The sequence below is a fragment of the Citrus clementina genome, unplaced genomic scaffold (genome assembly GCF_000493195.1).
Source record: "Citrus clementina cultivar Clemenules unplaced genomic scaffold, Citrus_clementina_v1.0 scaffold_2, whole genome shotgun sequence".
Classification (NCBI taxonomy): domain Eukaryota; kingdom Viridiplantae; phylum Streptophyta; class Magnoliopsida; order Sapindales; family Rutaceae; genus Citrus; species Citrus x clementina.
The window spans coordinates 29,968,574-29,994,555 of record NW_006262688.1 but is presented as its reverse complement, the minus strand read 5'-3'; the positions used below and the strand labels follow the sequence as shown (position 1 = coordinate 29,994,555).

Genomic DNA, 25,982 nt, shown 5'->3' with positions numbered 1-25,982 from the left:
ATTAAAGAAATCTAGCAATTTCTGATCAGTTCGTGTGAAAAGAAGAAATCAATTCGTGTTCTTGATGGTGACAAATCCAAAAGCTGAATGAAGGAGTTCATTTTCGCCACAGTAACTAGTTTTTAGCAGCAGTGACTTTGATAATTAAAATACTAATTATATATTTTAATCCAACGCTTTGAACTAAACCGACAGGAGGAAAAAGGAAAAGTGAAAATCAAAGGCTGCAAAAAACGCAGAAAGCAAAATGATGTTGAAGAGCAAAGAAAGCAAAGCAATAAGAAAAGGAAGTATCTTCCGTTCATGCATTGCTCTCAATGTTGGAGCAGTTCAAGAACAACAAGAGCTTAAAAATAATTATAGAGGAAACCCGGAGGGGTGGAAGAGCCACGTGGCAAGATCTCAATGGTTAGGTAGATGTTGAAGAGGGGAACTGCCATGTCAGAGCGTCCTATGACCCCGGCGAATCCGTATCGTATGCTCTCTCTCTATCTCGCTCTACAAATCAACACTTTCTCTCTCTATAAATAACGCACTTATATATGTTGTCAATTTCTGTCTCTTATATTCATTATTTTTTGTGTTATTTTTTATTATTTGTTTATTTTCTCTCTCTCTGTCCGTCTCTCGCTTTCTCGTATCTGTCATTTCTCCTTAGCTGCCTTCCATGCCCTAATCCCCTATCTCTCTCTCTTCACTCCGCTTTGTCAATCCTAGATTTTATTGTTGCCCTTGGGTGTTGTGATCCACAGGCAGAAGGGAAGATTGGTGAGCTTCTTAATTTTTCTGGGTAGTGTTTATTTATTTTGTTTAATGCTCATTGTTGTGGTGGGTTCTTATATGGGTATGTTCAATTTTGAGCTGATTTTGTTGTGCTTTGGTGGTATTGAAATGTTGTTTGCTGTTTGATTATTGAAATTGTTGTGGTCTAGGTCCTGATTACTGTTAAGTCTTGGTGTGTTTAGAGAATTTGTTTGATTGGGGTTTTGCATGTTTAAGTGGGTAGTCTAATGGAGCTCTAGGTTCAGTTTGAGTTTCAAATGTGTATGTTTGGTTCAGTATTTGGTGCTTGATTGTGCAATTTGGAGGTTTTGTGGTGTACCCTTGGACATTTGATAATCAGCAACTTGATTTAACAACATAGTTTGAGGACACTTAATCTGAGCAGTGTATCTGTTAGTCCACTCATTGGCTTTTGGTCTGTGTGTAAAATGTATTTGTATTGTTATTCTATGATGATGATTTGAGTTGGGTACATAGAGATGTTTTAAGTAATGTTTGCCGGGTAGTTCCAAATTTTATATCTGGCTTAGAATCTGTTTTTCTTTTGTATTTTTCATTCATAATAATACAAATTTGTAGCATTTTCAATTTGTGGGATTTTATACCATAGTCTTTGCTGCCGTGATGCGTCACTAAAATGGAATAATGTGGTGGATTTTCTATTTGTTGATTTTTTTTTTCAATTTCACATTTATAGTCATTCTATTAGGAACGTGAAGAAGAGTATTGATGGAGATTCTAATTAATGGGCAAGATGCTTCTTGAAGTTTTAAGTGTAATCTAATATTGAAGTTTTAATCCTTCTCATGGTTTTTGCATGAACGAGTAATTGATTTCCGTTTATTGACTATCTTTCTGTTGTTCACCTTGATGATCTTTATTATTTATTTTTTTAATATGATCTTTTGTGGCATCAATTTGAATAAGACTGTTTGTTGTACTTGCATATAAATTTGAATTCAGATGTCTTCTAATCTGTCAATTGTTCTCAGTTGCCAAATGTCTGTAATGACTTCTGCATTCTCTTTGGTTGACAATTTTGAATTTGATACTATATCTGTATTTTGCCAATCAGTTGCTTTTTGCCCTCAACGGTTCAATTATAGGTGGTATGACAGCAGGCTCACCACAGTGAAAACTCCTGTTTCATTTCCAGTCTGGATGTTTGCTTCCCTATCTAATGTCTTTACTATCGAATTGTAGGAATTGCTTCTTCAGAAATTTCAGAGTTGAGATTGCTATCAAGCTCTGATACCTCTGCTTCTTCATTGACTCGTGACATGGGCTTACTGCCACTGGTAGTGACAATGTAAGACTCAGCACTGAAAGATGAAGGATAACAGTTCATCAACTAGTACAATGATTAATAGAAACTGGGTCTTGAAGCGAAAAAGAAGAAAGTTGCCTTGTGGACCTGGTCTATCCAATGGTAAAGAAGAGAACTTAGTGGCCTCAGAATCTCCAAGGAATACACCTTCAGCTAAACGCAGGCTAAAGAATGAAATAAATGCTGATCGATCTTCAACCAAGAAGAAAGGAAATGATGGGGTCAGTAATCTTTCGTTATCTTTTGCAATTGATTTTATTTTTGCTGTTATCCCCTTTTTTCCCCTGTTATCACATAAATTTTTTCTATTTTAACAAAATTTCCCAACAGCACAGTGCCTAAGCAATTGTGCACAAGATACTGAATTATTTGATCCTGGAGTTAGTTTTAATTTAGTCGCTCATATATTGTGCTTTGCACTGGTAATAAAGTTTGACTTGTGAATTTGTGGTTCTTCAGATTTCCTACATACATTTACAACACCTCATTGCAGATTTTCGTTACAAAATCATTCTTGTTAGCGGTCTTTTGCAATCATCTAAGAAATGACAACTAGTCTACCACGTCATAAATTACTTTTACCAACTTTGAAGAATGAAGTAGATTGATTAATAAACATATATCTACCTAAGACAATTAAGTTGTAGTGTGGGATGGCAAAATGTATTGCTAATCTTTTGTTGTGCTCGATAGTCAGTAGACAATGGTAATAGGTGTTTGGATTAGTTTAAGGATTTAAAGTATGACAAGTATTTGAGTGGTTGTATCGGCTTCTGTAAACAGAGAACCATGTTAAGCTTAGCTACTTGACCATAATAACATATGTTCTTAGTAACTTATGTTTGAAATATTGAAGATATGCTAAAGTATATGAAAACATGTTATTAAGATCATGTTTAGTAGCAAGCTCTTAGTATTGACTCAATATAAATGGATAATTTGGGTTAAAACCTCTTTAGTTTCCTGTGAATAATGCATTTCAAGCAATAAATTTTGTTGTAAAGCTTAATTTGCAGATTCCAGAATCCATATTTACATGAACTGGGTGTTTTGCTATCTTCTTTGTATAAACTTACCTGTAACATTGAGGAAAAGGTTGGTCTAGCATTTAGGAAAAATATACATATAGTTCTCTCTCTGCGTATGCTATTTCCCATTTATGAGTCTACTCAAATATTGACAGTTGATATTGATTCACTACTCTGACATTTAGTCTATGAAAATTTTCTATCTTCCAGTATTACTATGAATGTGTGATCTGTGATCTTGGCGGTAACCTGTTATGTTGCGATAGCTGTCCCAGAACCTATCATCTTCAGTGCCTTGATCCACCTCTTAAGGTATGCTTAGTTATCTACCATATGCTTGGCAGCAATCATAATACTTTTTTTAGATATGTCAACTAGCAATAAAGCTCGTCATTCTCGCTTTAATTTCTTTTTGGTGTTATATATTTTTTGAAGCGAATTCCGAATGGAAAATGGCAATGCCCGAAGTGCACACAGAAAAATGACCAGCTCAAGCCCATCAGCAATCTGGATTCCATCTCAAAGCGAGCAAGATCAAAAATAATCACCATAAAATCTCAAAGTGGGGTGAAGTCATCTGGTGCTGATAAAGTATCCCAGATCTTCGGAAACTCCATTCTTGCCAGAAAAAGGTCCAATAAGGGAAAATCTGTTTTGGCTCTTGGAGTGAAATCCCTTGAGAAGAGTTTGGATTCCTCTCAAGTAGATGTATCTTGTAGCACCAAGCCTGAGAATACGTCCGCTGGTGTTCCTGTAGAGGGGAGTTCATCTTGTCCGAATGATGATGACGAGAAGCAACTCAATGCTTCTCCAACAGACTCACTTGCAGACACAAAGTTCCATCCTACTGAGGAAGTTCTCCCTCATTCTCAGGTCACAAAGTCAGAGCAAAATGATGAAGTTCCTGTGGAGAAGCATGAAAAGTCTTCTACAAATGGATCTTCAGGAATTAAATTTGTTCTTGCAATTGGAGCCTCTGAGAGAGATAGAAAAAGAAAACCTGAGGTCAAGGATGAGGATAGCCAAAAGAAACTTAGGGTTGATAAGAGAAAACGATCTGCTAGTGCTTCTAAAAAACGTAGGTCTAAAATTGGTACTCTAAGTCCAGGAACTAGCAAGCTGCACGAGAAACAGAGAACCAATAATGATGAAGTTTCTGCATCTTTGTGTGAGGTGGATGTTGGGACAAAGGGTTTAGATGCCCAAAGAAAAGACGAGGTATCTATCTAAATTTGGATTGTTATGATTTTCAGTTTGGTTATCTAGAACATTTCTCTTAAAAGACTGAAACAGTTTAGATAAAAAAATTGTGGTTAGTGTGGTGCCTGGTAATGCTCTTATGCTTCATCATGTTATCACTTTTTGACAGTTCTGTTATTACATCGCATTAACTTTTTTCGTTATTGTTTGGGATTGAATATTTGAATGCGACGTTGGAGAAAATCAAGCTTTTATCTTTGGGTCATTAAATTATGTTGCACTTCATATTTTTCATGCTTTCTGCAGCCTTTACTCCTTTAATCTAGTTTCCTTTTGATTATTTCATATGATCGTGCAAAATTAGAAAATTTTTAAAAGTTATTAATGCAAAATGATCAAATTTAATTAGAATGATGTCTTACATTGGATGATGTCCCTGGAAGTTTCTTGTTTATAATGCGAGAGAAGTCTTGTTTCATGTGAAATTTGACACTAACAGAGTCAACTTTATTGAACTTTTGTATCAGTAAATGTTTTATGGATTAGTTTAATTTGCTTGTTCTGTTCTTTATTCCGATTTTTTATTTTGCTTACATATCAAGTGTTGTTTTTATTTTTTTTCCCCTTTTCTTTTTCCTTCTTGTTCTTCTTGAGTAAGCTGGGATGGTGGTTGGATCTAAAGCAGTCCAATTATCTTGGTCATTTGATCATGGCCTGTAGGGAAAACTTATGATGATTAGTCAGTTTAGCTCAATGGATGTATATATCTGTGCCTGAATTTTTATACATTGCCATTATAATCTTCACATTAGCATTAATTTTCTGCTGTTTTGGTATAATCCTCGTAGTTGTTATGAGTGCTATTATAGTGCAAGTTTTTGTTGTTTTTGCATGATGATTTTATTATTATCACTATTTTTTTTTTAATCATAAGCTTGCTGAAGAAACGACTGATCCGTTAGACAAGTCAGATAAAGCAGGAGTTCATGTGAATGAAATACCATTGTGCAAAGATATAGTTCCCTTTGAACTTCAGCAGGTAATTTAAAACTGCTTATGCCACTCTTATGGAAGTTGACAATTCACTAATTTCTTGAGTTATTGGAATGACATTGTTATTTTTAGGAATTTAAAAATATAAGAGGCTTTTAGTACAATCCCTATGTTTTTATGACTTATACTAATGGAAAGAAAGGAAAAGGAGAAAGTAATCTCTTAAAATCTCATTAGCTTTCTGGTTAAAGGTGGTGGAATATAAATGGAAAGGACAATTGCTTAAGAAGTAATTTTTGGTCATTAATATAAATATAAAGCGTTGAAAATTTCCTTTAGTTTTATCTGACATTGATATGGTATAATGGTGGAATATTTTGTGATAACTACAAAAGCAAATATATTAATGCTGGAAAATTAGGAACCTGTTTATTTTACTTTCTTCCACATTGGCTAGCCAAATATATATATTTTTTTGGTAAACACAAAAGCAAGTATATTAATGCTGGAATATTAAGAACCTGTTTATTTTACTGTCTTTCACATTGGCTAGCCTAATACTGATTCCTGCTACGTATTCATTGTGAAAAGTTGGCTGCATTGTCCTTTTATTTTCCTTTGGTTTTTCAATAGTCAAGACATACCCTTTCCATTTTCATTTTAACTAGAACTATCAATCATAGTTTGAGAATTTTGTTTTACATATAAATTTAAATAACAGGTAGATCGGGTTCTAGGCTGTCGAGTTAAAGGTGATGATACAAGCTCTTCTTGCCACATATCTGTGACGGCTATAGATGACCGGCATTCTGATGATTTCTTAGTGTCAGAGAATCATAACAAAATTTTGGAGGAAAATTTGGCCTGTGATACTGATTTAGATGCTGAAGTAACCGAAAATCTTGCTGAGCTTTCGCCTAATGTCATCAGAAGTTCTGATGAGGAATGCATGAAGAATGACATCGGAGTGGACAGAATACAAGTGTACAGAAGATCTGTGACTAAAGAATGCAAAATGACTAAAGAATGCAAAGGAGAAAATGCAATCGATTTACTGAGAGAAGACGACAAAGATTCAGATCCTGCAGCTGTAAATGGTAAAGTTCAAGATGAATCTGCAGTAAGTACAGAAGATTTAGGAGAAAGAAATGATAAGATGGTGGTTGAAGATGCTGATGTTAGTTTGAGAGATAATGAAGGTCTTACAGTGTCTGAAATACACATCACTTGTGAATCCACAGACAAAGATGTGGATGTAGGAAAGAAAACAAGTAGCAGTGTTGCGAAGAGAGTCCAGGAACCTGCAGCGACTGAATCTGCACAGGTAAAAGGGAAAGCAGTATCTTATGAATTTTTAGTTAAGTGGGTGGGGAAGTCTAATATTCACAATAGTTGGATTCCAGAATCCCAACTTAAAGTTTTGGCTAAGAGGAAACTTGAAAATTACAAGGCAAAGTATGGAACAGCTGTGATTAATATCTGTGATGAAAGATGGAAGCAGCCACAGCGGGTAATTTCTCTCCGCACATCCAAAGATGGAACACGTGAAGCTTTTGTAAAATGGACTGGTCTTCCTTATGATGAATGCACTTGGGAAAAATTAGATGAACCTGCTCTTGAAAAATATTCCCATCTGACTGATTTGTTTGTTCAGTTTGAACGCCAAACATTGAAAAAAGATGCTTCTGAAGATGAGTTACCAAGGGGGAAGGGTGATTGTCAGCAAAGTGAGATTGTTGCTCTCACAGAGCAGCCTGAGGAACTGAAAGGAGGTGCATTGTTTCCCCATCAGCTTGAAGCTCTGAATTGGTTGCGTAAATGCTGGCACAAATCCAAAAACGTGATCCTTGCTGATGAGATGGGTCTTGGAAAGACTGTGTCTGCTTGTGCTTTTATTTCTTCATTATATTGTGAATTCAAAGCTAAACTCCCTTGTTTAGTCTTGGTTCCACTTTCTACAATGCCTAACTGGCTTGCTGAGTTTGCATTATGGGCTCCCAACTTAAATGTTGTAGAATATCATGGATGTGCAAAAGCAAGAGCCATAATTCGCCAATATGAATGGCATGCTAGTGATCCTGATAATCTGAATAAAAAAACTTCTTCCTATAAATTTAATGTTCTGTTAACTACTTATGAAATGATTCTTGCTGATTCCTCCCATCTGCGTGGAGTTCCTTGGGAAGTTCTTGTGGTTGATGAGGGTCATCGTTTGAAGAATTCAGGAAGTAAGCTGTTCAGCTTGCTCAATTCATTCTCTTTCCAACACCGTGTTCTCCTGACCGGAACCCCTCTTCAGAACAATATTGGCGAGATGTATAACTTGCTTAATTTCTTGCAGCCAGCTTCATTTCCTTCGTTATCTTCATTTGAGGAGAAATTTAATGATCTCACAACTACACAGAAAGTGGAAGAATTGAAGAAACTTGTTGCCCCGCACATGCTTCGAAGGCTTAAAAAGGATGCCATGCAAAATATTCCCCCTAAGACTGAACGAATGGTTCCTGTTGAGTTGTCATCCATCCAAGCTGAATACTACCGAGCAATGCTGACTAAGAACTATCAGATATTACGTAATATTGGAAAAGGGGTGGCACAGCAGTCAATGCTTAACATTGTGATGCAGTTAAGAAAGGTTTGCAATCATCCTTATCTCATTCCAGGTACTGAGCCTGATTCTGGGTCGGTAGAATTTCTTCATGAAATGCGGATAAAAGCTTCAGCCAAGTTGACTTTGTTGCATTCTATGCTCAAGGTGTTATATAAGGAAGGTCATAGAGTTCTTATTTTTTCACAGATGACCAAGCTTCTTGATATTCTTGAGGATTATTTGAATATTGAATTTGGACCTAAAACCTATGAAAGAGTGGACGGCTCTGTTTCAGTGGGTGATCGTCAGGCGGCAATAACTCGTTTTAACCAAGATAAAAGTCGGTTTGTCTTCTTGTTATCAACACGATCTTGTGGCCTGGGGATCAACTTGGCAACAGCTGACACAGTCATTATTTATGATTCTGATTTTAATCCGCATGCTGATATTCAAGCCATGAATCGGGCACATCGAATTGGACAATCAAAAAGACTTTTAGTATATAGGCTTGTTGTCCGTGCCAGTGTTGAGGAGCGCATCTTGCAGCTTGCAAAAAAGAAATTAATGCTCGATCAGCTTTTTGTCAATAAATCTGGATCTCAAAAGGAAGTGGAAGATATTCTACGATGGGGAACAGAAGAGCTTTTCAATGATTCTCCTGGTATTAATGGTAAGGATATGGGTGAAAACAATACCAGCATAGAGGAGGCTGTAAGAGATCTGGAACAAAAACACAGGAAGCGGGGTGGTGGTCTGGGGGACGTGTACCAGGATAAATGTACAGAAGGCAGCACCAAGATTGTGTGGGATGAAAATGCAATTGCAAGATTGCTTGACCGCTCAAACCTTCAGTCTGGTTCAACTGATCTTGCTGAAGGGGATTTGGAGAATGATATGCTTGGCTCAGTTAAGGTGAGGTATTATGCTTCGATTAACATTCAGTCACTTGATGGTACAGTTTGTGTGTTCCTTCCTAGTTTTCTGTTTCTTTGTGGACACGTGGTCCACAGTTGTATTTACTTTTATTTTTCATTTATAATACAATTTTCTTATTTTCTATTAGAAAAATAGTCTCTTTATATAGTAAATCTTCATCACTGCTGCATTTGAATTGTAAATGTATCTTACTGTTGCAAGTATGCAGAGATTGCAAAACCTGTGATGTGATGCATTAGGAGACTTTATTATAGCTGTTAGATCATTGCATCACAACCTGCACTAGAAGCATCTACATTAGAGGAACCTTTAAAGCTTAAGCTACATAAGTAAAGGTTGTGCTTATCATGATTTGAGAAGTAAGCCCACCGGTAGATGTTAGAAGAGACTGCTTTTATGTCAACTGCTTGTCGGTTTCTATATCATAGTGGATAAAATGATATGTGTACTTAACAACGACATCTTTACATGGAATAATGCATCTTGGGGACATGTGTTAGGATTACCATATGATGGATACTCATATGGAAATCATTTTGCAGATAACAGGGGATGTTCAATTGAAAATAGAATTAGTGTGGTATATCTTTTCTCTTTTATTATCCTTTTTCTAGGGTAGCTGAAACTTTTATTTGGGAGTCTATTTTAACAACCATATTAGTCAGGTGCACAAGCTTCTAATCATGTGGGCAGTGAGGGGCGAAATGAAATATTTGTTAAGAGTATGCCTATTGGCTTCACCACTGTTCGTCTCATATCTTCGCTATCTATGCATTTTTTCTTGTCTACCTCTAAACAATCATTTTTCCTTCAGTACTGCCCCAGACCAAAAGATTATGTTTCAATCTCCTCACTTTAGCCCTCAAATACTTAGTCAAATCATTATGCATCCAAAACTTGAAAAAAAAAAAAGGACGTAGTAACTCTTGGGAGAAATCCAAGATCAAGATCCATTCTTGTCCTAAAAAGAGAAAATGTTGGTGTGATTAACAGCAAGATAAACTTAACAGAAAAGAGGATAATAAAACATTAATGTACTTTTATTCATTTCTGCAGCCATGGTAATAATATTTGTAATTTTTCCTTATATTTTTCAATACTTTAAATACCATCATTAATACTAATGCGATCCGACTACTATGTGAAATCATGGATGCTATATTGTAGAATAGGAAATCTAAAACTATACAGCTCAACTATTTAAGATTGGTTAAATGTTTTGGTTTTTCCTTTTCCATTAGAAAGAAAGAGAAATTAATCAGCCCCCAATATGTTGCGCAGTTATTACACCATGATAGAAGGTAGCAATGCCGCTTGTGTATTGGATATATCAAATATGGAAATAAAAGATTGCTTCTGCCAGGAACTCTTAGTGTAAAACTCTGAACTGCGGATAACGGGACTACTCAATGACTTGTTTTTCATACATTTGTGAGCAGAGTTACTCAATCTGAATCTTTCTCTCTATCCACTACCAGAAAACTTGGAAAGCAAATAAGCCTAGAAATTTAAGGGGCACAATGGGAGAATCCAGTGATCACGGAACATGAGCATGGTACATTTATAGAATGGGCTTTGACCAAGCTACTTGAGCACATGCTTTTTTCATCACTCTAATTCGACTTGGAGAGATTGTTGTTCGAGTGTGAACGATAATTTCTAGTGGTCATAGATGCGTCTTATTTTACCTTTGGAGTTAGGCTCTACCAGAACTTCTTCTGGAGCTCTTCTGGAATGAGGTTCAGTCTCACCCTTTTATGTCCACCTCACTACTTTCTTATCAAATTTCTGATGCAAGTCAGTAATCCTTTTTCCTGACCACAAAAAGTGGCAAAAACATCTGCTAAACCATTGGCCACTCCGTACACCATCGCATATGAGGACTCCTATATTGAAAATGATAGCTCTTTAAGTTATTATAGTTCTGTTTATCGAATCAGCGCTAGTCACTCAAACTTCCTTCACCTAATTTATAACCGATCGCTGCAAGCTTGCTTCAATTGATTCTATCTCATGTTTAATGTCTTTAGTTGGCTCCAAGACTGCCTAGTTTATTGGTCTCCATGGTCATGGTACTTGTTAATGGTCCTTGGATTTAGTCAATTTTCTTGACCCTCTTGTTTTAATTTGTTGATTGTGGCCACTGGCCAGGATGTTTGGATATGTTATTGGTTGAAAAATTAATACAAAATGTTTTAGAATAGACATTTATAATTGAAGTTTCACTATTTTTCCATAAGCAGGCAACAGAATGGAATGAAGAAACAACGGAGGATCAAGCTGAATCACCTGTGGATGCTGTTGATGATGCTAGTGCACAAAATTCTGAAAGGAAGGAGGAAAATGCTGTAACTGGTATTGAAGAAAATGAGTGGGACAGACTTTTACGTGTGAGGTTAGGAGCTCTTCTTGTGCTTGCTCCTATCATAATATCTCTGCATTTTATGTGTACTGTTACTGTTGGCTGAGATGTGATGATATTGCCTTTCAATTTTTCTAAGTTGTTTAATAAACTAATGAAAAATACATTTGATAGAGAAGGTACCCTTGCCACATCCAAGGGAACTTCAAATTAATATTTTCTTACCTTTGCCTAAGATTCAGTTGCGTAAAGACACTTGACGTTTTTATTGCACCCTATCAATCCCGTAAAACAACCAAACACACCCTGCCAATCCCGTAAAACAGCCAAACATAATATACTTGGACTTTGTGATGTTGCGTTGTCTATACTGAGTTTTGTGTACGAATTCGACTTTGAATTCCTCTTTCGTGGAAGGAGGTAAATAGAAAGAATTGAATTGCACTAATGATATAAATTAGAATAAAACAAAGAAAAAGGATAGAATTTTACGTGTAAGTCTATATTGAGCGGAATGGATTAAATCTTGCTATGCCACTAGATTAATATACGCGCTCTTAACATATCGTTAAATTGATAGGGTGTTAAAAGTAATTACTCAAAAATTGAATAGTAGTTGTTGGCAACAAAGATGTTCGATGTCAATGCCATGTAGCATTAGGAAGGTGGTAAATGATTATAATTTACATTATGAATGAAAATTTTATAAAAGTAAATAGGATGAAAGATGGGTGCCATTTTTGGCATGAGAATAAAAATTTCAATTCATAAAAGATTTTCTTTTTATGGTTCAAATATTAATTCAAACATTTCTTCCCTAGCCTTGGAAAACTGAAACTAGTCAGACGTGAATTGAGTTTTGGGGTGCTTTTTCCTTAAAAAGTCTTATATGCTTCTCTGGGTATCCTAGGTGGGAGAAATATCAGAGCGAGGAGGAAGCAGCACTTGGCCGTGGGAAGCGCTTGAGAAAAGCTGTTTCTTACAGGGAAGCATATACTCCGCACCCTAGTGAGACATTGAGTGAGGTATTGTTATTACACAGGATAATTGTTTCGTTGTTTCCAAAGTTAATAAATGTATTTTATATAGCCGATCACTATGTGAATAGAATGGTTGTTTCAAAGTTCTGCAGATTGGTCTTTTTCTTATTGTTTTCAACTTTAAAGAATATTAATGCTAACTTGATTTTCAGCTGATTTATCTTATCTTGTTACTTTCTGGTGGGATGAACTACCATTACTGGGATAAATATAAGAAACCAGACGTATTTTTTCTGTTTTTTCTCCTCTGTTAGTTATTTCAGGTTGGCTAATTCTTTTCTCCATTCACACTACATGAACACATAATGCAAATGATAGATCAATTGGAAAAGGTCAACCTTCAATGATTTGTTCCTCCAATTTGAGTGAGCTTGTGTAATTAAAGCTATCAATAGGCGTCTAAAGAATCGGCTAATGACACAATTTATATATATTTTCAAGCAGAAATCCTCCTGAGTCCTGAGAGTCTCTTGTTTGGACAGTTTACATAGATGGCGCTATGCCTTTTTTTTTTGAAACCCATAAACATGCTTAGTTCAGTTAAAATTCTGATGTGCCAGATTATTCACACTTTCTCCCATTTCTTCCCCACTTCACATTTGATTTCTATTCTCTTATTTTTGGTTTCTGTTCTCTGTTGATGCCTTCAGCAAAACTGAAACCTCTCTTATGAATTGGTAAAAAATTATGTCTGCCTCACATAAGCATGACTACCTTTTACTTTACCATGTAACCTGGAACTTTTGAATGGTTTTCTGTTTTATATTTTCCTTTCTAATTTTCTGAAATATATGCTCGTATTAGCTATACCGCCTGTTATGTTAATTAATACAAACTTCTACTGCTTATTCATATTATTAATATGTTTAAGCAGAGTGGTGGTGAAGAGGAACGAGAGCGGGAACCAGAGCCAGAACGGGAGTATACAGCAGCTGGAAGGGCTTTAAAGGCAAAGTTGTAAGTTCAAGTATTTTACTGAGATTAGAATGCCAAGTGATTCCAAGATTCTTTGATTGCTTACTTCTCACATTACTTCTGATGTGATATTAAATTACAGAAATTAAATACATAGAATGATAAGATTCTTGAATGTCCTTTGAGACTACACTATTGCTTGTTAGCAAAAGAATTGAAACTCGTGGTCTCATATCTGACTGTTAAGAGTAGTTTGGGAAGTCTAACAGTAGTGAGAAATTGCCGATGTTAAATTTTTGGATATCCATCCACTCTCCTTATATTTTAGTTATATACAAGAAGAAATTGGGGCACTACTGGACTAGAGAGAAAATAGTTTGGAGACTAATGATTCAACACCAAAAGCACTGTCATTTAATTTCAAATTGTTATTGAACAGTGCCAAGCTCCGTGCTAGACAAAAAGAACGGCTTGCTAGGAGGAATGCACTTGAAGAATCTCGTCCTGGTGAGGTAATACCTGAGCCCGAGTCTCACCCTCAGTGTCCTGGTAACGACAAAGGTGGGGATCAAGTTACTGAAGTAGTTCAAGATGTCAGAGACAAGTCTCCAGTGATTGACTTGGAGGATGACAAGGTTACTCAGCCATCAGATCCACCAAAGAGTAAGGGTGACTCAGCTTTAAGGTTGGGCAGGCCCTCAAAGCATAAAATGAGCAGTCATTCAGATCTTGCCATCAATCCTCTTGGCCACTCCTCTTCTGATGTTCTCTTTCCAAGTCACCATTACCAGGGCACAAGCCATACAAGTTCCCTGCCTGCCAACAATTTGTTACCAGTTCTGGGACTATGTGCTCCCAATGCCAAGCAATTAGAGTCTTCACAGAAAAACCTTTCAAAATCAAATAGCAGACAAAGCAGGTCAGCAGCTAGACCAGAGTTTCCATTCAGTCTGGCTCCTTGTGCTGGAACTTCAGTTGAGACAGATTTAAAAGGTCAGGAGAGTGACCGAGACAAACAAAAGTTGCAAGATGCGTCAGCTGAATTTTCTCAACATTGCCTTAGAAGTGACATGCCAGATAATCGGCTCCCATTTAATCCAGTACTCTCTCTTGACCCCTACTCCCATGATATTCACGTAAATATCCTCAATTCTTACCGTGCTTTTGTCTCAATGGTTGCATTGTTTATCTTTTGCAGTATCCTCTATCTGCCTCACAAGGAAAAGTTTCTGACCATTTAGAAACTTCTGCTGCTGCTTTCAATGATTTTCAGGAAAAGTTGATGCTGCCCAATTTACCTTTTGATGATAAGTTACTGCCCAGATTCCCCCTTCCTGCTATGAGCACGGCTATTCCACATCGTGATTTATTGCATAGCTTTTCTCTGGGGAGCAGGCTTGAAGCTGTAAATAATGACTCTATGAAAGACCTTCCAGCAATGCCTCTGCTGCCAAATTTAAAATTCCCCCTACAAGATGCACCCAGATATAATCAACTAGAGAGGGAAATTCCTCCCACATTGGGTTTGGGTCAGATGCCATCCCCATTTTCTTCATTTCCTGAAAATCATCGGAGGGTGCTTGAAAATATAATGATGAGAACTGGGCCTGGATCTAACAACTTGTATAAAAAGAAATTTAAAGCAGATGGCTGGTCTGAAGATGAACTGGATTCTCTGTGGATTGGTGTTCGCAGACATGGAAGGGGGAATTGGGGTGCCATGCTTAGAGACCCCAGGTTGAAATTCTCTAAGTACAAAACCTCAGAAGATTTGGCAGTTAGGTGGGAGGAGGAACAGCTTAAGATCTTGGAAGGTTCAGTTTATCCAATGCCCAAATCATCCAAGCCAACAAAATCTAATAAATCTCCCTTGTTTCCAAGTATTCCTGATGGAATGATGACACGGGCACTGCAAGGAAGTAAATTTGTCGCGCCCCCAAAATTTCAAAGCCACTTAACCGACATTAAATTAGGTTTTCCGGATCTCACTTCTGGCCTGCCAAATTTTGAACCACCAGATCAATTTGGTTTGCAGAAAGAACAATTTCCACCTATTCCAACTTGGAATCCCGAAAAGTTTCGGGCAAGTTTTGCTGGAGATTCAGGTGCTGGACCCTCGGGTAGGTCTGGGACTTCTTCAACTGTACCCACGGAGAAGCCATTTCTGCTCAATTCTTTAGGAGCAAGTAATTTGGGTTCACTGGGTCTCAGTTCTAATAGTTTTGATTTACAAAGAAGGGAGGATGAAGAAAATGCTATTAAATATGGAAAGTTGCCTAGTCTTCTGGATAGATCACTGCATATGTTGCGCGAGTCCTACAATAATGTCAGAAGTGGTGAATCCACCAGTTCAGGGGTCCTGCCCGAACCATTTAAAGGGTATAATCTTTGCCATTCAAAGGGGAAAGAAGTTGTTGGGAGTGGTTCTTCAAAGAACAAACTACCCCATTGGCTTCGTGAAGCTGTAGATGCTCCTGCTAAGCTGCCCGATCCTGAATTGCCACCTACAGTTTCAGCAATTGCTCAATCAGTTCGCTTACTATATGGTGAGGACAAGCCAAGTATTCCTCCATTTGAGATACCAGCACCTCCTCCTCCCCAACCTAAGGATCCAAGACGCAGTCTAAAGAAGAAGAAGAAACGGAAGTCACATATGCCTCAGTGGATGCCATCCAACATTGCTGGAAGCAGCCAGAATTTTCAAAGTGACCTCCCTGGTAACATTGCTGCTTCAAGTCCTATTCCTTTGGCCCCACCATTTCAAATGCTTCCGCAAGCAGGTAGTGGAACTTCAGGGCTGCCGTCCATTGAATCCGACCTGAACTTGCGTCCTCTGAATTTAAATATGATGAACCCTCCATCTTCATCTTCATCAGCATACCTAGTTCCTCCAAATATAACAAGTGGAGGATTGTCCCCCTCTCCCGAAGTGCTTCAATTGGTAGCATCTTGTGTTGCTCCAGGCCCACATTTGTCATCAACTTCAGGCATGAAGGGTTCAAGCTTCCTTGAGAGCAAGCTCCCATTGCCAAAATCTTTGGACCAAGTTGAAGTTACTGACACCCAAGGTTCTACATGTAAATTGGAAGCTGAACGTAGCTCACATCGTAATGATGAACAGCTTCTGAAAGAGCAACAGGCACAGCCAGATAGTGGCGATTCCAGCAAAACTCAATCCGATCCATCTCCAACTGAACAGCCTGATGTAGAGGAAATGTCCTCTGAGGGAACTCTGTCGGATCATCCTGTGAGTGACAATGAACCTTAGCCATGGTACAGAGTGAAAATTTTAACTTAAGCAATTCTTTTGTTACTGGAGTTGGCAGGCCTTCCGATGATGTGCTCAAATTTTTGTAGGCATGATGCAGTGAGTGATGAATTAGCATAAATAGGATTATTTAGGACATCTTGTGTAAAGTTTCTGTAACAGAAAATGAAATATATAGTGTCTGCCTGGTTGATAATTGCTTCTGTCAACTCGTCGCCTCCAACTTGAGACTTTTATCCTGCTTCAAATGCAAAAATTAGATTGACCGCACAGGTTCATATCATTAAATGTGAGTGCAGGATTGTGAGATGATGATATTGGCAGGCCAACTTATTACATGATATTTCACGTATCCCATGCGGCTTGATAGAGAAGCCAATTCTTGGTGCCAAAAGCAATTACATTGTGACTTGTAGATGTGTTTATGGGAGTGTAAATCAGTGCTATATTCGGATTTTTTGTTATTAATTTGGTGTCCGTCTTTATTGAGAGGCAAGTTTTGCATCTGATATAAGTTAAAATCAGGCTAGTTTTGCATCTGGGCATAATTTAAGCTGGTTACTAGTAATGGAAATTAAAAAAAAAAAAAAAAGAGAGAGAGAGAGAGAGAGAATGTAAAAGAAATAGATTGAGCATAATTTAATATCTTACTAACGTTCAGTTGGTAAAGATTTTACGAATTCAAGAGAGCTTAAATTAAGAAATAAACATCTTGAAAAGAAAAAAGAAAAAGAAAATGATAAATGTGTGTGTTATCTTGAGTGGATGAGAGATGATGTCAGTCATTCGTCATTGAAATAATAAGTCTGTATTTTTTTTAAAAAAAAAATGTGATTGGCTGTTATAGAAAAAAAGAATATATTTTTTCTAAAATAAATAAGCCTAGATATGGACTATTACTGACTGCCGTCAAGTAATAGAAATTCCGAAAGACTCAAGAAAGCTTGACAACAAATCGACCATTTCTATTGGTGGTGCGAGGTGATTAGAGATTACATGAGATGGGATTTAAGTAATTAATATGATTAGAAATAGCTGAAGATGAAGATTGATCCACACTTGGTAAAATAATGGTCTCATTGACATTTGACTGAATAAGAAAGCTGAGGAATGAGGCCAAATTCTAAGTGAACTATGGCAATTATGTGATCACAAAACCTTAAACCGTTTATAATAAATTATATTTATTAAATTATAGTTTTCATATTCTCGAAATATATGCCCACCATTTGCTCCGGAAACTTGTCTGCGACAAATATTAATTAATTATAGAAATATAGTTGCTCGGAAAAGGTAGCTCATCACAATCACAGCACATGGATGCCACCATTACCGAGAAAAACATACGTTTGGATCCGTGTATACCCATGTTCAATGAACAGAGTACATTCATTTCACTCAACAGAAATATAAGTCAGTTCTCAAATAAATAAATTAAAAAAAATGTGATGATTAAATACAGTTATTCGGCTTGATACGCTTTAATCACATTTATTAAATGTAAGACACACTTATAGATGGCCTTAGTATAATATTTATTAAGATTCTAACATCTAATTTCACACCGACATGGCAGTTCATCTCTAACTATTAATAATTAATCTAATTATGTGGTGCTGCTACAACAATTGAGAGTCAAATACCAGTATTCCAGCTTTAGAGTTTTTTTATTTGTAAGTGGAATAATCCCCCTTAAGTTTCTCCAATGTAGAAAATAGAAACCAAAGGTCGATATTTGTTGAGTATTGTATTCACTCTCTGTATATTTACAAAGGGGTTACAAGACTTTATTATATACTAGACTTTAGATTAAAAAAACCAAAAAAAAAAAAACAAGTGTTGTTAATAAAGCATGATTGAAGTGTGTATTAGCCGTTGCTAGAATTGACTAACCGTTGCTTGATTTGGAAAAATTTTGATCATTTGCTGATTATATGTTTCCAATCCTAAGAATTAGCTATGAGTTCATGCATTTATTTTCGGAAAAAGGACATTCAACCCTTCAACGTTTAGGAAAAGGGACAAAAAATCCCTCAACGTTTTAAAAAGGACTTATAATCCCCTTTCCGTTAACAAACACTGTTTGTTTTAACAGTAAATTTATTTTTAATTTTAATTACTATTATACCCTTATAATAAAAAAATTAATGTATTAATTTGAGATATATCACAATTAATAATTTTTTAAAAGCTTAAAATTGAGATATAATTATTTTTTTGCCAAAATTATTTACTATAAATTATACCTTTCTAACAATAATAATATGGTTTTGATTCCTCAAAGAAAAAGGGTTTAATCAAATTTCGTTTTATTAGTAATAATCACATATGAAAGGTTTGATCATTAGAAATGTATAATTTATAATAAATAATTTGGACAAAAATGTAATTGTATCTCAATTTTTAGTTTTAAAAGAATATTAATTGTGACATGTCTCAAATCAATAAATTAATTTATATTTATTATAAGGGTATAATAGTAATTAAAAATTAAAAATAAATTTACTGTTAAAACAACAGCGTTTATTAACGGAAATGGGGTTATAAGTGCTTTTTGAAACGTTGAGGGATTTTTTGTCCCTTTTCCTAAACCTTGGGGGGTTGAATGTCATTTTCCCTTTATTTTTTTTTTTTACGATTATAACAGGCGCACAAGATAAGAACCTAAAAAAAAAACAGATACTCTAAAAATAGTAAAGAATAAAGATAGATCAACATCTCAAATTTTTTCTTAATTATATTTTAAATGATGTAGGAAGTGATATACATAATGAATGATCATTTTTATAATTTTTAAGTTAATTAATTACATTATCTCACAATCCAATTAATAAACGCTACATTATTTAGAATACAAATTTGGTACATATAACACTACTCATATCATAGAAATAGTTACACTTTTATCGCATGGATCCGAAAACTTGTAATTTAGAAAATAAAATTTGAAATCTAATTCTGAAAATCTTTAATAGCAGTAAAGGTTATAAATAATATAGCGTTTGTGGTTACAGATTTTATATAATTGCATGTTCCAAAAGAAATTTGCTTCTACCAATCTCCCACTTGTATGATGGCAATTTGACAACCCTCTTTTTATTTTCATTTATTCCCAAATACTAATGAAATTCATCTTCTTTAAATAAATTAATTCAACATTTCCCGGGAAATAAGGAAGTGAAAGAAGGCAAGAAGCCCCCTTGTCTATGTCAAAAGTATCATACATAGTACTAGCTATAATAGCCAAAACATGAATTCAAAAGTACAATAAAGCTCATCGCCCCATCACAAAAACAATTCTCACTTTGTTCTCAGTCAAATTATAACCTGAAAGACGACGACCCATGTCAGCTTGCTCAAAAATGTATACATAAATACATCTTTAAAACAACAACCATTAAAAATAATAACTTAACCTAGTTTACAACAACCTTACATACAAAAAATAAAAATGCATAAGCTAAAGCTGATTTTATTATAGTGTACAATAATTAGCTAAATCTGATGAGAAGCAGTGGCAACAAGTCTGCTTGGCGAAGAAGAAGAAGTTGTCGTTGTTGTTGTTGTTGGATTAGCAACATATCTCGAAGAGAAAGCATAAAATTTGTAGTAATAATCTTCGTGATCATCAACCGTACTCCCACAGCCACTCGCATCAAAGTTGAGAGAGTAGCTCATCGGATCATACCGGCATTGCAGTGAGCTTTGCCAGCTTGGAACCCCTCGTTTCTTCAGCTTTCTCATCAGCAGTTTTGAAAAACGTTTGCAGCTGAAACAAGCTGAAGAAGCCTCATTTCGTGGCACAGAACTGCCACCACTACTTCTTGAGGCGGTGGCGGCCTTGGGGTTCTTTGGCAACCATAGAAGCCACATTTGCACCATCTTGATGTTCTTCTTCTTCTTCTTCTTCTTCTCTCTCAAAATTTTGAGTGAATGCGAATGTTGAGAGTGAAAATGATGAAGGGAATTGTGAATATTTATAGAGGAAGCAAATAAGCTAAGGGTTTATTATATTTTTGGATATTTAGTTCTAGGGTTTATTGTGATTTGTGTTTTAAAATGATTAATACATGCAAGGCCAAATGTTAATTTGGGTCTTTGCACTTTATCTCATCATCCACCACGTGATCAAGACAGTAACAATATCCATATGACACCTTTTAGTTTAACTAAAATTAGTAGTAGTGCATTATTAATTTATAATGAGATAACCAACAAGCACGTAAATCAGTTGGTACGAGACTGTTCTAATTTAATCAAAGTATTCGGTTCGAAGTTTGATAATACAGTTATGTTAAATACTTGTTAGAAAAATTTTAACGCTCTAATAATTCTATCCAGCTCGAATCCGAATTAATCGAATACTAACGTAGTATTCAAACGAAAATAATAATAACAATAATGGGCCTCGTGTGATTAGGGACTAATGAGTTTTGATTGTTTTAGAGTGAAAGCAAGGACGTGATCGTCATTATGTAGAAGGAATTATTCAAGCCACGGGTGAGATCACGTTTTCAGCCGTACGGCGGCCAGCGTCAGACCACTTGTTTGTTAATAATTTGACTAAAGCTGACTTCAAATCGAACTGGCCTGATTGGTTCATATATCACATGGGTTCCAATAAGATCAGACACTTGATCTTTTCACAAAATTGTCAAAAAAAAAATTTATAAATAAGAAATCAATCATGGGGCTACTAAACATGCCACGTGTATCGATCATGTGTATAAAATGGAACCAGAATTTTTACATTATAGTTTTTTTGAACCAAAATTGTGATTCTACAACTGCTCGGACTGGATTCTTATTATTATTATTATTATTATTTTGGAAGTGCAATGTCTGGAGAGAAGAGAACACTGAAACAAGTCAATGGAGTGAGTGGTGTGCACTTTGAGGGGAGTGAGACTGAAGCATTCACAGAAATCACAATCACATGGTGGTGAGAGAGAAAGCACATGGGAATGGGGGGTGTTATGGTTGAATTAAAATGACCCAGTGGACTAGTCACTGGTCCGGCGGGAAGAAGACATTCGTTTATAGACAGAAAAAAATCAAATCTTCAAACAATTGTTCTTTCCACTCTGCAAATCTCTGGGAAAAAAAAAAGTCTCTGACATTCATAAATAATATTAAGCCTAAATAAAGGCTACTGCTTTCTTTGTGATCTATTCTGCCATCTAATAAATCAGTGTCCTATCTATCTTTATCTCTCTCTCTAAAAGTATTTTATTTCAGAATTATTTAAAAAAAATAGTAAGTGAGAAGAGAATCTCAAGAGTTAACTTATAATCTACATAGTTTACATATTTAAACATAATTGAAAAATAATAATGTTAAAGTGTAGAAGACAAAAATGCTTTGAACACACAGCCCAAATGACAAATTTATATAATATAGGTATAATTGGCAGCCTATAATTTACTAAGAGATCTCATCTCACACCTTAGTTAAAGTATAGATTTCAATTAGAGCCAGCCATTGGATTTAAAAAAGAATCTACTTAATTATGAATAACCCTACTGTCTGTGTATAGACTTTAAAGTGCATATATATATATACACACACACACACACAGTGGATTTGACTAAATTGGAGTCTCGCACTTTAGTTAGGATGGATAACGATTCGCTTTTATGCACAACAAACACAGTTTCCTAGAATATCAATTAATAATTTAATAGGGGTGTAGATGTATATAGTATAAAATTAAAAAGTGCCAAGAATTAGATTCTAAAAAGTAGTCAAAAGTGATGATGATACAGTGATGGGCGTGGGCTGTATAGTCAGTCATAGAAGAAGAAGAAGAAAAAGTTGAACTAGATTCATTAGATCCGCAATTAGATTTACCTTTTACCATTCCACCAACATCCCGTTAACCATATATATCCATCCACACACACACATATAAAAAGCAAGGTAAATCACTCTTTTATAATTATAATTTTTTTTACTCTTTTATTATTTTATGTGTGTGGTTATAATTTCTATTTTATCTTAGAATAATTCAAAGATAGCCATGATTCTTGACTAGTTTAGTTTTATTCTATTAATTAAGCAGCTAGTAGTATTGTTTGTCGGTGTCCACGCGGTTTCAAACGGGAAAGCTTGTGCTTGTGTTTGTTTATTTCAATGGGCACGCTTTTGGCTTTTGGCTACCAAGATATGAAGAACATGCATTGCAAGAGCAAGACCCTCGTCTTCTGTTTAATTTGCTTTAGGCATTAGATTAGAGTAGTTGCCAATCGTGATGTGGCTCATTTTGCATAGAATTGAGATGTGTGTGTGTGTGTATATATATATATATATATAAAATTTTGTAACTAGCTTATCCTGTTATATGCTAGTATTATGTGTAGTATTATGCCCATGTTTTTAGATTAAATTTGTCATAAGTTAAAAGTTAATTTTGATATTTGGTAATTTTTTTTTCTAAAATATTACTTTCGTAAAGTCACCTCATCCTACGACATTACCAAAATGGTCCTAAATTGAATTCTTTTCAAAATTGATATCACATATTCAACTTTATGTCTCACAATTAAGCAATTCCTTTTATAGAGAAAAGGAGGAAAAGTAAAAAACAAAAAAAAGAAGAAGCATGAGAGAAGATTGAACAACTGACCAAGTATTAATTTTATAATACACACGAATTAATTAAGGCTATTAATTTTGATTTTGGCTGCATATAAAGGAGTGAGATGGATCTCGATTTCGGGTAACATGAACGTTTGAAAGCTTGGCTGATCAACATTTTATTTAATCAGCGACTTCATTAATTTATGTTATTTTATTCATCTGACATAGTTTAATGCAACTGAAATCATGGGTTTATATTTCTAATTATAATCAATTATAGGGAGATCGAGTCAACATTTTGACTCGGAATTCATGTGCCACACAACTTTTCAAACCAAACAAAAAAAATTCTTTGTTTTTGAGTTCCCATATGGAAAGGCAAAAATGAGAGAACATGCTCTATGTTGGCCCAGCCTTTTGTACTGTGCGGCGACGGTCCATCTCCTAGCCATATAGAGAGAGTATTTAATAAATGATCACATGAATTTTGGTAAATACACTTAGAATTTTGAAATTTGATAGTCACATGACGAGTCTTGATAGAAGAAAAAGCTCCACAAATGGCATCCGTTGGTTGATTAGGACCGTTCCACTTAAATTATTGTCCTTAACATTGCCCTTAATACAAATACGAGACTGCATCTATCTTCCAAGTCAAATGAAATGAAATAAAACCGGAAAAAAACTATTCATTGAATCTTGAGTTGAGTGAGAGTCAGTCGACAATGTTCTTCACAATGAATAAGTTTTCCATCTCAAAGTTACAATAAAAATAAAAATAAAAAAGTACATGGCAAATAAAGTACATTATTGTTGGTTGTTGTTAAAAAATTCTCACAAATATCATAATTTAATTTGTTTATATCATAAATTTTGGATCAACTAAATTGAGTTGATCCCATATTTTTTATATAATTAATTATATTTTATAGTAACAACTTTACATATTAAAAGTTACGCACCTCAAAACTAAACAGATCCTACTCTTGAAGCTTCTGTCCGCAAAGAATTTTGATCAGAAAAATATCTTTGCAACTGAAAATGCACATTTCTTTAACTTTCTACTTCATTGACTTCAATCCTTTCCCTCTTTTTTTTTTCCGTCAAGTCATTTAGGAGGTCGAGATGCTCCAGGAAAGTCGAAATCAGAGATATCTGGGCATCTTTAAGTGGGATCCATGCATTTGCATTCCTTGTTTCCATGAGCTGTACATCCATACTACATGGCTCTTAAATTCCTCCACATCTAATCTCGTATCAAACTTTTCACCATCCTGAGGATTAATGCATGCCTTGCTTGCGACTCAATCCCAGGACGTAGTAACATTGGCTGCTTGATTTTACTGAATTCTCTGAAAAATCGCCAGGGTATAAACGACACTGAAGCACACCGCCCATCTCCCTCTCAATCATATGAATAAGCTGACGTAGCCTTGATTCAACCCAGCCTTTCCACTGTCTAAAATCTCCAGCATTTTTAGCAGCTATGTGTATTTGCAAGTAGTTCTTGAATGATTCAAAGAAATGGTAATGCTCGAAAGGAGTAATCCAGGTTCTTTTGCCAGCCTCAATTTCCTCACACGGTTCTTTTGCCCTCCGAAATTCTTCTTGCATAATGCGGAGTGTAGTGGGTTACACTTTGTAGCTGGAATTCATACAAGGATAGGAAGGAGTTATTATAGGCATCGGATGTTTCCTGTCCCTCTGATTACTTCTGGGATCCCAAAAAGAATGCTGAATTGGACATAACATGACTGGATTAGGCCACTTCCATTGTGCAAAAATCTTGAAGAATCGAGAAACCAGCACATTAGGCAGAGCATTCGGGTACAGCTGACACACACGAGCAACAAGTAATGCCCAGTTAATACAACCAAGAAACCCCATCGCATTGGAATAAATCCCACGCCGCTTTGCCCAGGACCATCTGCTCATCAAGATTGTGCAACGAATCTTGTAAGATATCCCAAGTCCTCAGGAATCACCGATAATTGCAGTTGTGTATAAAGAAGATCAACAGACACCCCATTAAACTTAAACTTGATAACCGGCGCTCGGGCATCGGGCGAAGTGATCAATTCCTCAACTAGAGGAGTTTCTTTTAACCATACGAAAAAGCTTACCAAATGATAAGAACCGAAAATAGATAATTTGGCATTAGCTTCTTGAATTAGTTCCTCAATATAAAATTATCAATTATGACCCTTTACATCCAGTCTTCAACAATCTCGTCTTAACTTTCAATTATCTCTATTAGTTGAGGTCGAAAAATAACCTAAATAACTGAATTTATTTTATGGGGAAAGCAGCAGTAACTGGTCATATTTTGTTGAGTCAACCTAAAATTTGCTGACCCGAACTCAAATTCCTTCCTTCTCTTGCCAGTCACAAAAAATAGTCAGAATTTGCCGGTAGGGTTTTCGGTGAGAATCCTCCAATGGTTAGTTATTGGATTTATGAGAAAATGGGAAGTAAATTGAGAGTTTCCACCCAAGTTTTCAAATAATAATCTATCGTGTGATTATGATCTTTTACTAAAGTAGAACGGTTAATTTATATGTAGTTGGTTTTTGGTTGATTTTGTCCACTCATTTTGTGATTCTTAACTTGGCTTAAATGGCCTTTTGTTATTGGACAGTTATTCCCTTAATTCTAGCCCATTTCTCCACCAAGCTATGAGCTGTTTCTACTCGTGTGATTAATTCTAGCTCATGTTGATTTTAGTTGCCTTAATGGATGTGACTGTGTGAGCTCGGGCTCAACTATTCTTATCCATGGTATCAGGAAAATTCCACCCAAACACCACCCTTACTAAAGCTTCTTCCTCGCTCATAAAATGATTTTTCATGACCTAAATTTTTCTATAATTCTTTAGTACTGCTCACATCCAACATTGTTGGAGCTGATATTGAAATAATCTCCATATTTAAAAAATAAGTTAAATTTACAAAATAATGCATT

At 35.6% G+C, this 25,982-nt stretch overlaps 2 protein-coding genes and 1 pseudogene across 5 annotated transcripts; 1 reads left to right on the top strand and 2 right to left on the bottom strand.

Moving 5' to 3' along the window:
* Positions 1 to 276: 276 nt before the first annotated feature.
* LOC18051444 (protein CHROMATIN REMODELING 4) lies at positions 277 to 16,902 on the top strand. 4 transcript variants are annotated; one of them, XM_024191429.1, is made up of 11 exons: positions 277 to 475; positions 1,987 to 2,331; positions 3,349 to 3,450; positions 3,574 to 4,356; positions 5,273 to 5,377; positions 6,053 to 8,833; positions 11,101 to 11,252; positions 12,130 to 12,244; positions 13,134 to 13,216; positions 13,614 to 14,274; positions 14,373 to 16,902. In XM_024191429.1, exons 2-11 carry the CDS (start codon positions 2,113 to 2,115, stop codon positions 16,440 to 16,442), a joined length of 7,071 nt encoding a protein of 2,356 aa, XP_024047197.1. In that variant the 5' UTR covers positions 277 to 475; positions 1,987 to 2,112; the 3' UTR covers positions 16,443 to 16,902. The 4 variants fall into 4 exon arrangements, with proteins under 4 accessions (XP_024047197.1, XP_024047199.1, XP_006448660.1 ...); XM_024191431.1 differs by lacking the exon at positions 277 to 475 and adding an exon at positions 582 to 768 and having other exon boundaries at positions 14,448 to 16,902; XM_006448597.2 differs by lacking the exon at positions 277 to 475 and adding an exon at positions 582 to 768.
* A 3,035-nt stretch (positions 16,903 to 19,937) lies between these two features.
* On the bottom strand, positions 19,938 to 20,324 carry LOC18051443. The gene has a single exon (XM_006448596.2). The coding sequence runs from the start codon at positions 20,322 to 20,324 to the stop codon at positions 19,938 to 19,940; it is 387 nt and encodes a 128-aa protein (XP_006448659.1).
* Positions 20,325 to 24,096: 3,772 nt separating this feature from the next.
* On the bottom strand, positions 24,097 to 25,945 carry LOC112101051 (annotated as a pseudogene).
* Positions 25,946 to 25,982: the final 37 nt, after the last annotated feature.